Below are 12,840 nucleotides of genomic sequence, written 5' to 3'. Positions count from 1 at the left end.
TAGATATTTTATATTATTGTATAAAATGTATTTCAATCTTGTATTTTATCATCATTACAATGCATAAAATAAAACACTTAGACAAATAAAAATTAATAATATTATTGATATTAAGTATAGTATAATATATTTGTTGCCGCCCGAAATGCAGCAACATAAATAATATCAATATCACACACACACACACATCTTATCGTAGTGCACAGTGTACTGAGGTCTGAGATTAATAAAATAATAAAATATGTTATTACGAAAAACGAACACTGCGACGAGCAGTGATCAAAGGTTAAATTATGTTCAGTAATGAAAACATTTTATGTAATGTAACAAAAACCATTCAATTTATACATAGGATATTATAAATGTTCATTATTCAGTACATTTTGAAAAAACGATGTATCTGGTATCTGAAATTTAACGAGAAATACTTTTAAAAAGTTGCAGCCCCAACACTTTTCATTAATAAACACCTTAACACTTCTTCCTATACGTCAGTGCTTAGTGCTATTCGTTAAATTTATTTCAATATTTCAAACAATTCAAGGAGTGATACCTAGTACCCATGAGTAATAAGATGTTAGTTTGTGCTAGTACCCAAACTTAAAAGTGATGAAAAAATGATGTTATTCATAGGCAGTCTTGTCAATAACTTTCAGATGTATCTAATGTAGCTCTAATAAACTTTTAACCTTATACCCAAGTTTGAAACTACCATTAAATATTAATGTATACATTTTAGAGAAATTAGTAATCGGTTCAATATTGCGGATAGTACAAGCCATTCAATAATAATTAATTGTTTGTTGGCTATGAATAATGTTGCTGGAAGTATAATTGTATGGCCTACAGAAAATGCTGCTCTTAAAAATGTACAGAACTTTAATAAGCTTAAAGGTATGAACTCATTCCCTAATATATTTGGGTGCATTGATGGCTGTCATCAACCTATATCCATGGGGAAAAGGTCTAAAATGCCTAAATTAGACAGAAATATATTTTGTAAATTTTTAAACGGAACAAGTGCTATCAGTTATTTTGCAAGTGAGTGTCCACTTCTTAAGAGCTACTCTACGTATATACGTTACCTATTATGGTTCTATATTATTCAAGTTTATAATAAAGAAAATTAAATTTAGAAGTCACTCATTTTAGAATCTATAATCCAATATTTTTTTACTTAGCTAATTAAAATCTAAATCTGTTGAATAATACATTTTTTTATTGAAATCGTTGAATTAATACAATACAAAATAAATTTAAACTTATTAGTTATTATAAATGTTCTTAAAAAACAAAATAAGGTAAACGTAACTATTTCCTTTTTATTTAGGGAATCGTTGAAGCAGAATTAACATTTATAGATGTATTAATTGCTGGTTGGCCAGGGCGTTCTCACAACGCTCAAATTTTTTTTTTTTTGAGTCAAATTGGCCAATAAATCCTCAACAATCCATTGTATTTGTTTCCAAAATTTTGTCACATAGGTGACGGTGCCTATTCTCTAACAAAGGGTCTTATAACTAAAGACAAAGATAATGGTAATTTAAGTCTTAAAGAAACAAATTTCAACCGGAAACTAAGTAGTAGTAGAGTATTAATCGAGCAAGCATTTGGCAAGTTGATTTGTAGATTTAGAAAGCTCAAGTAAGATTTTCAAATTTTGTTTATTTAAATTTTCATTTTTTAATTCATAATTTTTAAAATTAAAAACTAGACATATGGACATTTATAAGAAAGATTATTGAGATAAAATCATTATTGCAGCATGTCGTTTGCATAACATATTATGCATAACAAACAGCGATGAAATTGAAGTCGCTTATAATTTTCAAACAGAAGTTATGCAGGAAATGAGAGATGTAGAAACTAATGATAGTTCAACGAAAAGAAATTTTATTTGCGGTACATTGCCAATGTATAAAAAACAAATATAGTTATATTGTCTTAATATAATTTAAGTTAGTCAATGTACACAACAATTAAGAATAAAATTTTACTTTAATTGTATAATAAAGGTATAGCAAAGTAAAATGATACAAAAACAAACAATTAAAGTTTTAACTCTAATTTAAAACAGTCTTTTCAAGTTTCCTTCATGATAATGAAGATATTTAAAATTAATATAACAGAATTAATATTATGTATGGGTAATAGTAATAGTTATGTTCAACAAAAAATAATATGAAAAACAAAAAATTATATTAATTAACTGTAGCCTACTGTCTGTAAGAAATACAAATAAAAAAAACTGAAATTAACTTATGATTATAAAATAAAAAACCCAAACTATCTCACTAATCAATGCTTAACATTTTTTTAAAAACATTAAGTTTTTGAAGTTCAATATTATTAGCATCTTGGAATTTGTTGACCAGTTCTTCTTGAACTTGTAACGTTTGCTCTTCTCTTTTTCCAACTTGTCAAGACTAAAACAAATCATTAATACTTATTTTTTCATCCATATAAATTAATAAACTAATGTACTAATGTGATGCTAAAAAGCACAGAGTTCATTACTCTTGCTAATAGTTAAATGTTTGTTAAATGGCATAAAATATGTTATTTAAAATATTTAATTGCTGAATAATAAGAAATAATTAAAATGGGTATCTAATACTTATTTACTAACCGACCGTTGAGTTGATTCACATTGTCTTTTGCGAATTTCAACTGTTCATTTTTTAAGCCAAGAAGGTGTTTTATTGCTAGTTTTTTCATTTAATAATGTTTTTTGCACTAACCCAGAAGTTGGAGAATCAATTGATTCATGCATCAAGCTTACAGATCACTCATGAATTGAACTTACAAATATTTTGTGTACTGAAACTTCAGATTTTTTGTGCAATAGATCTATACAAGTTGTAATAATAAATGATTAAATATTTAAAACATATAATTTTAGCTCAAACTGTTAATTTTAACTTATTATTATTTAAATTGTTAATTACCTCTGGGTGGAGAAATAGCTTGTCTTGTTGTTGGTGATATGGCATTTTCCATAAGATCGTAGTACTGTTATTTTATATTACCACTTCCAGATACCTTGGACGCATCTCTAACTCAACAATAACATGTTAGTAATATGTCATTTACCCGGGTGCTCAGGTAAAATTACATACACACGCTTGTATATATGCAACCATATAGAAAAAATTGAAATTTCTCTTTTTAAAATAAATTCATTATATAATTTCAACTACCTGTGTAATATTTTAATTATAACAACTTAACACCGATATATATAATCACATAGTTTAACAAGATTTAACAGTAATTAACAAAGCTTAATAAAAACAAACTACCTATTGCTACGTCATTTGTCCTGGGTACTTCATATTTTATTTAAGTTTCTTTGCAAAAGTACTAGAATTAAGTTAATTTATGACAGAAATATAGTATAACTCACTTTTATTTATGCAACTCAAAATATACAATCTTAGGTACGACAAAAATTAAATATTCAGATTGATAAAAAAAATAATGTACATACCTATATCACACAAAATACAATTTTTTTTTTGAGCTACAATGATGGAGCTCATAAGTCATACATAGTTGAAAAATACTTGGATCTAAAAATTAGTATTTCTTGTTGAAACATCAAAGTGTCATATTTCCCTAGTGTGTCATATTAATCATTCTCCATATAACTACTTGATTCCTTCAATACCTTTAATATATAAAATTATTTTACAATAAGAAAAAAAAAACATTAAACTTTTAAAGAAATGTGTTAAATTTCGTTTTACTTATAATTTTTATTTGTAAAAACTATAATTTTTTTATTTAACATTGGTTTTCCTAGAGGTTTAAGGAATAACTAAAATATGAAATAATAGAACGAATGCAGTTTACCTTCCAAGTTCCAAGCGATTTATGTGAATTTCTTTTCTTCAAAAACATGTTGCCTCGGGGCGTAAAATGTTCAAATACGGCATTGCTAAACATAAACTACTAAACTAGAGACTAATTAGAGTATTAAGTTAATTACTACTACTTACAACATGCTTACTCTAAAATCTTAATGATATAACTTATAATACTATAATACTCATTACGAATTAAAATACTTATAATATTTTAATTTAATATGTAAATTTCAAATTAAATATAATTTATAAGTGATAACTGATAACATGTAATATGTGATAAAAGAATACCAATTGAGGGAAATTATTAAAACAAGGTGAGGAAAAATCTCGATCGGTAATACTCGACCAACTCGTTATGATGGTCCAATAAAACCAAACCGGTGTGGCGCATTTTTGAATCGGTTTAGTACACCTAATTTTATAAATTCACAACGGCTTACTTTTTAAGGGATCGAGGACGCGCGAGTGCGTGACCTACCGGCTGTGCCATCAAACTAAAGTGGCACTACTAGCACTATGGGCAGGGTGCAGTTGTACCATCGAACTAAAGTGGCACTATGGGCAGAGTGCAATTGCACCATCGAACAATAGTGGCACTGTTGGCAGGGTGGCAATGTGTCATCTGGTGTAACTTGCGGGCACCTGTCTTTGTCTTCTTTGTTTACGTATTTGGCAGCATGTTTATGGCGTTTATGCATTATTGCGTTGTTGATAAAGCGTCTGGACTCTGTAGTAGTGTATCGTGTACACATACTGTTGTAAATCGTCCATGTAAATATTTTTTGAATTGTGCATCCAGTGTCAACGTCGATTTTGAAGCGTTTAGTAATTTTGTTGGAACTGCCATGTATGTATATTGAAACTGTTCTGTTTTACCCTACACCCTTTTTTAAAATTTGTTTTTGTTTTCACGTATGCAGTTAGCATGCTAAAATCGATGGTGTGATTGGACTTAGTTTTATAGTTATAGCTAATTGAAATGTATAGTATATTTAAGTACATCTGCCGTGGTCATTTGGTCCCTGTGCTTGCTCGAAACAATTAAAATCTAAAACGTTGCTAGACTTTTTATGTAAAACCACCTTGGGTGGGTCTCTGACTTCAAATAGCCATAACTTCAAAACTGTGTCAGTGTGAAAATTCTGACCTCGCCATCGTTTTCTACATATGTCTAAACAAAAATAAGGATGTTCAGTAAAACAGAAATTTACCGGTATATAGCCATTTTGAACGACATTTTTAGTCGATTAAACTTTTAATTTGAATTTTAAGAGGATATCATGCATTTTTTTTTTCTCTGAGCCATGCCCAACAATTATATTATGTAAACAGTAATGATTATAATCTTAATAATTTCTAAAATAAGAATGAAATGACTTCTTATAGAGAGTTTTTTAAAATTGTAAATTGTTTAGTACATTTTAAAATAAGTACTCATAACCCACCTTAACATTAAAATATAATAAAAAGCTTATGAGATGCTGCTCTGGATGGCTGGATAATAATCTTACCATTAAATATTATAAGAGGTTATTTCACTCTAATTTTAAAAATGTTGTGTATAATCATTATTGTGAACGTAATATTTGTTATGTTTGCTTGGGTTAGAGAGAAAAAAAAAGATGTCTTTTAAAATTTGTATACAGATACTTTGTATTTAAAAAAAGACCTACTTAACTATACATTTTTTTAATTTTAAAGCTTAAATATTATATTCCTTAGTAGAATATCTTTAATATTTTAATATTTGTCTATGCTCACCTATATTTACCTATATTTATTTTTATATTAATTATTGATTGTAATTTTATTATAGAAAAATGTCAGGTGATCCAGAAGCATCCAACTCTTTACCTGCAACGATCAACATTGAGAAGCCTACGTCTCAGGAAGCTGATGCCAATTCCGTTGCCAATTCCGGGGATACAGCTACGGTGTCTAATCAATACATTTCTCTACGCGTAATTAACAGAGATTTGTTCAACGAATTAAAATACCGCTTAAAACCGACCACATCTTTGGTCCGTTTGAAACGCTCTTACAGCAACAAGTTGGGTACGAATGTTCATCGTTTGCGTTTTATGTTCAATGGTTATCGAATCATTGATGACGATACACCAGAAAAGCTAGGTATGGTCAATGGTGATGACATTGAAATTTGCTATGAAATAAATGGTTATCATATGAAACGTAATATTTGTAAACAATAAAGTAAAGGTAAAAACCCTAATTAAAAAATTGATTCTCCTTCATCTGTTATTCATTTAAATTAATTTAATTGATTATTCAACAGTATATTAAACTAAAACTGAATTCCCAACCATCAAATTAAAGAATGTAAACTAAATAAATGTCAAACACCTTATATTTTATTTTTTAATATTTTTCATGTATTTAATATTTTTTGGATTAATATAGTTAACACTCATAGTTTGTAATAAATACTTACTGTAAAAATCAAATAAATGTTTAATTAATTGTCCAAAACATTATAATTTCTATAAAAATGACTATACTATGTTCAAAATGAGATCATTGCCCGGCGGCCATGTTGTGTGGATAGGTGTGGTTGAGTTCCGAAGTACTGGCCTCACCCATCGTCTTGATAGGAGAAGTGTCTGACTGCCGCCTACCAAAAACTTTTTGCCGCCGGGTAATGATTTCGTTTTGAACAGAGTATAGTAACCTTCAAATAATAATCATCCAATTATTAAAGATGTAAGTAATACAATATTTAAGTTTGTTTTCCTACAGTATTTTGTTCAATGGTTAATCCAATATTGAGTTATGATATTAATCGTATTTTGTACTCTGATACAATATTGTAAGATGTGACAGGAAAGAGAATTTTTTTTCGTGTGTTGTAATTTTCAAGTTAATACAAATATTTTGCATTAATTACTTTTAATTATAGACATTTATAACTGTAAAGAACACGTTTTTTCTTTCAAAATATGATTTAATAATTAGATGCATAATTTTTGTTTACAGTTTAATTACCATGATTTTATTTACTAAACATTTAAAATAAAGAAATTAACTAAAGTAATTATTCTTTTTAAATAAAAATAATATCAATAGAATCAATTGATTGTTGAATATTTATTATTTATGTTATTTAAGGTAATTTAATTTTTACAAATTGTAATTGCATCAACTTTTAAATGTGTGTATTATTGTATTTATTTTACCCTACTCTTTTGCTGCTTCAGACATACTGTTGTTACGTTCCTTTGTTTTATAATATTATCATTTAACAGTTTATAAAAAAAATTTCTTTTAATATATATTTGTAGAAATTTACCAGAAGCAAACCGTAAAATGGTCACCCAAAAATCAATAATAAAGCTCAAATTAATTTTAATTTATAAATGCTTATTTTAGTAAAGCTTAAGTCTTTTACATAATTAACCCGCAACATGCCAACATGTTTAAATTATTGTCCGTGATTTCACTCATTATTTGTCTATAATAGTATAAGGTCTATGAAGGCAGCAAACAAGAACCATGACTTTCACGATAAAAAAATTTGATATGCAACAATTCATATCCAATTCAGAGTCAGATTCTAGTCGATACATTTTGCTGGTATACTGCAGGACTGCACAATAAATAATAATATGAAACTTATTAAACTCTCGGTATTGTGTTAATACACTTCAACATTTTCACTTGAAAATCTTAATTTTTGTTTGCTGCTTTTATAGACCTTATACTACTAGACAAGCAATGAGAGTATGGAAAACAGCAAAAGACGCTTTTCGGTTACTGAGTTAATATGTAGTATTAGGGTAGTACGGATAGATATATAGATTATTATATTTTGTCTTCCAGACTCAAGACAGCCTACATCACTGCGAGATGTTTTACCGGCAACTGTTATGTTGTTGTTATGCACATTGTTTAGTTGTAAAAGGCATATGGCTGTCTTAGATCATATTAAAGTATTATACAATATAATATTGCACACCAAGATAGAATTCTGGATCCATTCTCGAATAGTTTAGGTATGATTTTTCATTTTCTATTATTCTAAAAAAAATATATTTTATATATATTTAATTAATGTGTATCTATGTTTGTCATTGCCATTTTATTCCCGAGAATCCATAATAAACTCCGATCAACCAATCAAGCTATTATCTTTTACTTATGTATATTAAATTAAAATAACTACCTATTTGTTATTTTACATATACAAATCAAATCCATAAAAACAAAATATTATTTCAAAGTTGACATTATACAGATTACAAATATTTTCGTATAGGTAATTCGTTATCATTCTTATCATTTATTTTGATGCTAGTACATTTTGAAAATATAAAATAATTATTTTACCTAATATTTAATTAATTATTAAAAATTTATTTATTCTATGGTATAATGTAAATTATGGTGTGAATAGAATTTAGAACAGGTACTAGTATATTAGGTTACTCGTAATATTTAAAAGGACGCTACATGGACATTTTGTCGTCTCCGTCTTACAAGTGCTTATCATTGCAAATATTACGCTCAGCAGGTCACGTTTAGCTTAAAATCTAGAGTGAATTGAATTGACTGAAGTATTAAACAATTTAAAGGTGAGATTATTATCTAGAGCATCTAGGCTTTTTATCATATTTTAATTTCAAGGCGATGTATGAGTATTTTAAAATTGTAAATAGTCTGTACATACTAAAATACTGATAACTCGTTTTAAAATTAAAATATAATAAAAAGCCGACGAGATACCTTAGAGAATAATCTAGGTTAATCCACAGGAATAAAGCATTCCTTCCGCCCATTTGCTTTTTCAAATATCGCGTCGACGCAGTCTACAATATAAGCGACTGTTTTGTGTCGATATATTTTGATGGTAGGTAGTGGTGAAGGACGGTGGCGGTTTCCGTAACAAGTGTTTTGCAAAATGATAGAACACAGTTGTGTTTTGTGTACGTTCGTAATTTTATTGAATCTTTATCATGCTATTCATAATAATATTATAAATTCTTTAAACAACATAGCACATAATATGAGACATGAGTATATAAAATAAAAATGTTTAATGATATAATGCATTACTCATTAGTACAATGATAAGAGTATGTTAACAGTTGTGTCGACTAATCCGAGTACATAATATTATTGATGTGTTATTACAAATATTGTACCTATGTAACGAGTTTTTTGGATTAATTTCCAACTTATGGTGAGGATAAAATATCATATTATCATTTTCCACACCCACAAAATTCACAAAATCGTTGTTTTTATCATAGCCTAACCACGCCCGTGCGTATAACATTTAAAGGACAGGTGCCCTGTTCCCAAAGAGCTGAAGAAATATTCAGTCTCACCAATGTGCTTGTAATTGATATCACGACAGCCGCCCGTAGATGATACTGAAACAAAAAAGCAAGAGCTATATTGTATGTTTATTCTTTGACTTCGGTAATTTTTTTTGAGATCGTGTGATAATGTCTAATGGCCGTTATCATATTGTATAATATGCTTAAGTGTCCAAAACCCCTTTTTTAATTTTTAGATCATCGTGTGATCGCTGATTGTTGCTTACTTTTATCGAAATTTTGTGTTTTTCAACGTCAAACGGGGAAGGTTTATCTAAAAAGTAAGAAGCTTATTTACATAATATTATAAAGTGACTTATCGTGTAGCAGCGATGTCGAACCATTTTGTACACATGTGTCAATTAAAAATGTTGGATGGATTTTATTTTACCTGTGTTTCAAATAATTCGATGACCTTATTTTTAAACTTTGCAAAAAAATCCTGCATCCATGGCTTCAATGATAAAAAACAAGCTGAGTGTGTCACTAAAAAAGTTTAAAAGTGTCATAGGTTCGCCATCTCTGTCTTATAGATATTATACAATAACAATTTTATGAAATACCTTGTTTGTATGCATCCCTTAATTCAAATTAACTTGATTCGTATTGAATCAATTCAAATTAGGGTACAAGTATACATGCAAGTCTAAAACTGCATTAGTATAATACACTTCCACCAAATTAATTTACTTTGCAAAGTTTACATGTACACTTTAAACTGTAAACCGATTTACCCTAATTTGAATTAATAATCTCATTCAGATGTTGTAGTGTTATTCTTTAACATTCATTTTGTACTTCGTAGTTATTTCGAATGCACATTTTAAATATGAATTAACTAAACCGTTTTAGGTAAACCGAATCAAAACTAAATTAACAGCCATTTACATGCATTTAATTTTGGAAGTTAACCAATTCGAATTGAGTTGAATTGGTTTTAGCTGTGTAACCGTAGTAATAGTGTTACAATATGGTTTTTACCGTCAACCTTTTCTTAAGATAGATATGCTACCAATTAAGTAATAATATTTTTTTTTCTTATAGCTATTGTGCTGATATTCGGGTAAAATCTATTGAACCTATTTCTTGCAGGCAAAGATTGATTCAAAATTAAATTAAAGATGTGTTTAATCCTACAAATAATGTCACATGAATTAAGAGGACGTTAAGCCTGCATGTGTTGTGTTTGTCTTACAAAATACATACAACATGGCAAAAATGTTTTGCGCATAATAAAACCACTCAGTCTGTAGCCCTAGTAGAGTAGCCAAAAGTGTATGCAGTATAGAAGATAATATTTTCTGTGTTGTAGCTTTTTTATTTGTTTGATATCATTAATAAGAAAAAAGTTATAATACTTTTAAAAATCTGATATTTTTACTTTTTCCAAACTTAAATAACTTTTGTGATATTGGTCTTATCGAAAAAAAACAAAAACTCAATGACACAGTCAAAATTCTCCTCCATTCATAATGAAAATTTGGTTTCTTAGTTAAAAAATTGTAACCTTCTCTGTTCTTTCCTGCGCTAAACAGTTTTTGCCATGTTTTACATTTGCAAGGCAGAGACAACACATGAGGATCTTCTTAATAAAATTTAAGATTTCAAGTAATACATCAATTACATTTTTTGAAACATTGAATAGCAACATTACACATTAATGCTAGTTTCCTAAACTCTTGCCGATCATACTGTTTCAAATAAATTTAACATCTATAGACCAGTGGTCTCAAACTTTAATAACCAACGGGCCACATATTTATACATAAAAGTATCTCTGGCAAAACATCTTTTTTTCACACATATTAATACTAAATAAATTAAGACAATATTTATTCCTTCAATTGATTATAATTATTATTATATAACTGTATTACAAAGATGTACACATTGATTGTTTTTTTTCATTATTATTTTTTTTTATTTGCAACATTTTTGAAAAAATAAATGTTTCTTGTGGACCTCACTGAAAGGGTTTCCTGGCTACATATTTGAGACCTCTGCTATAGACTATAGTAGATACTATATTTTCAAATTAATAAACTAATAATGATTTTACCTTATCTATAGCACCTGAGCCACAACTGAACTATAGTGAGACTTGAGTAAGCTCTGAAAAGTGAAAATAGTCCAAGACCCAGGTCAATCTCCAGTGATATTGCTTATATTGCCTGTCAACAGTAGTATAATACTGGTCTCGTTACTGGTTGGAATATTTCATCTCAATTCCACAAGTATTGGTCTTTTGATCGACACACTGTCCATACTTCAAAAGTGTTGAACAAACATGAGCATCAATAATGTTGAAGGAAGAGAGGATGAGATCAATGGTGATTGTAATGGTCCTAACTCTATGTACATCAAGCTGATCTCCAGTGACAAGCACGAGTTTATCGTCAAGCGGGAGCATGCCTTGATGTCGGTTACGATCAATGCCATGTTGAGTGGACCCGGTCTGTATGCAGAGAATGAAACAAATGAAATCAACTTCAGGGACATACCTTCGCACGTGTTGAGTAATATCTGTATGTACTTGGCATACAGATCTTATTATTTAAACTGTTCAACTGAAATACCAGAGTACGTCGTCTCGCCGGAATTGAGTTTGGAACTTATTATGGCCGCCAACTTTTTAGACTGTTAACTACTCTCGACAGCAGAATATTACTAACTTATATCACAACAATCACAATAATACAATTTTAAGTTTATATAACTACATATTATCTCAGTCTATCCCACTTTTAAAAACGATGCTATTAACTCAATAATAATAGTAACAACTATATAAAATTGTAATATTCAAATGTATTTATCAAATATTATAGCTTATATTTTATAATTCTCAAGTTTAATTTTTAAAATGTCTAATTTTTTATTGTTAACATACAAATATAAATTACAAATTTTTAAAGATTTATAGTTACTTGGGCTGCAGAGGACATTTTTTCTTATATTTCTGCACAAAAATTATTTTGGCTTTAACTATATTTTAAATGACCCAAGAACTTTATTAAAAACACATAATACATTTTTTAAATATTTCATCCTGAAAGTGATCATTTTGGAAAAGAGAAGGGTTTATTTAAATATTTTAAAATTTAAAAAAAAAAATTAATAATTTTTGTTAAATAATCATGAAATTGAGCAAGTTTATAACTGTTGAGTGTTGATGGGCTACTAGTATTTAAATCATTATAAAATAATTTATGGCTGATTTATGAGACTAATTTTATATTCTTAATTGGGGATTTTCAAAATATCAAACCAAAATGTGCAACAAGAATTTTTTTAATATCTTCTTATTGCACATCAAGACTTTAAAGCATTAGAATAGCCACTATCACAGATTTCAAGTTCTTATGTTTTGTTGTTTTTCAAACATAGCAATCAGTCAGTCAGTGGTATTTGGCTTTTATCAATTAGTATATTATTTGCTATATAATTTATAAATAGTGGACTTTAATCCATTTAAAAACTTAGCAATGTGAAATGTAATATAAAATGTTAAAATATGCTCTATACAATATCAAAATATTCGTTCAAACATAATAACAGAAAAGTATATAAGTAAATAAAATTTTTTGAAATAAGTAGGCTAGTAAAAATTGCTTTGCTGTACATTAGGTGTTGAA

The 12,840-nt window shown here is 28.2% G+C and overlaps 1 protein-coding gene, 1 long non-coding RNA gene and 2 pseudogenes across 3 annotated transcripts; 3 read left to right on the top strand and 1 right to left on the bottom strand.

Moving 5' to 3' along the window:
- Nucleotides 1–911: 911 nt before the first annotated feature.
- On the top strand, nucleotides 912–1,934 carry LOC111042228 (annotated as a pseudogene).
- Nucleotides 1,935–2,227: 293 nt separating this feature from the next.
- LOC111042232 lies at nucleotides 2,228–4,071 on the bottom strand. Of its 2 annotated transcripts, XR_002605416.1 has the most exons (5): nucleotides 4,002–4,071; nucleotides 3,856–3,940; nucleotides 2,949–3,670; nucleotides 2,630–2,850; nucleotides 2,228–2,426 (listed from the first exon to the last, which is right to left on the bottom strand). It is a non-coding gene; the product is annotated as an uncharacterized LOC111042232 (long non-coding RNA). The 2 variants fall into 2 exon arrangements; XR_002605415.1 differs by having other exon boundaries at nucleotides 3,856–4,065.
- A 125-nt stretch (nucleotides 4,072–4,196) lies between these two features.
- LOC111042231 lies at nucleotides 4,197–6,281 on the top strand. The gene is made up of 2 exons (XM_022326773.1): nucleotides 4,197–4,719; nucleotides 5,689–6,281. The coding sequence occupies exons 1-2, from the start codon at nucleotides 4,430–4,432 to the stop codon at nucleotides 6,080–6,082; spliced, it is 684 nt and encodes a 227-aa protein (XP_022182465.1). The 5' UTR covers nucleotides 4,197–4,429; the 3' UTR covers nucleotides 6,083–6,281.
- Nucleotides 6,282–8,203: 1,922 nt separating this feature from the next.
- Nucleotides 8,204–12,020, top strand: LOC111042229 (annotated as a pseudogene).
- The last annotated feature ends 820 nt before the right edge of the window (nucleotides 12,021–12,840 follow it).

This window comes from Myzus persicae, unplaced genomic scaffold, assembly GCF_001856785.1.
Source record: "Myzus persicae strain clone G006 unplaced genomic scaffold, MPER_G0061.0, whole genome shotgun sequence".
Taxonomy (NCBI): Eukaryota; Metazoa; Arthropoda; class Insecta; order Hemiptera; family Aphididae; genus Myzus; species Myzus persicae.
Note: the sequence above shows the minus strand (reverse complement) of the source record. Positions and strands in the feature narration are given on the sequence as shown.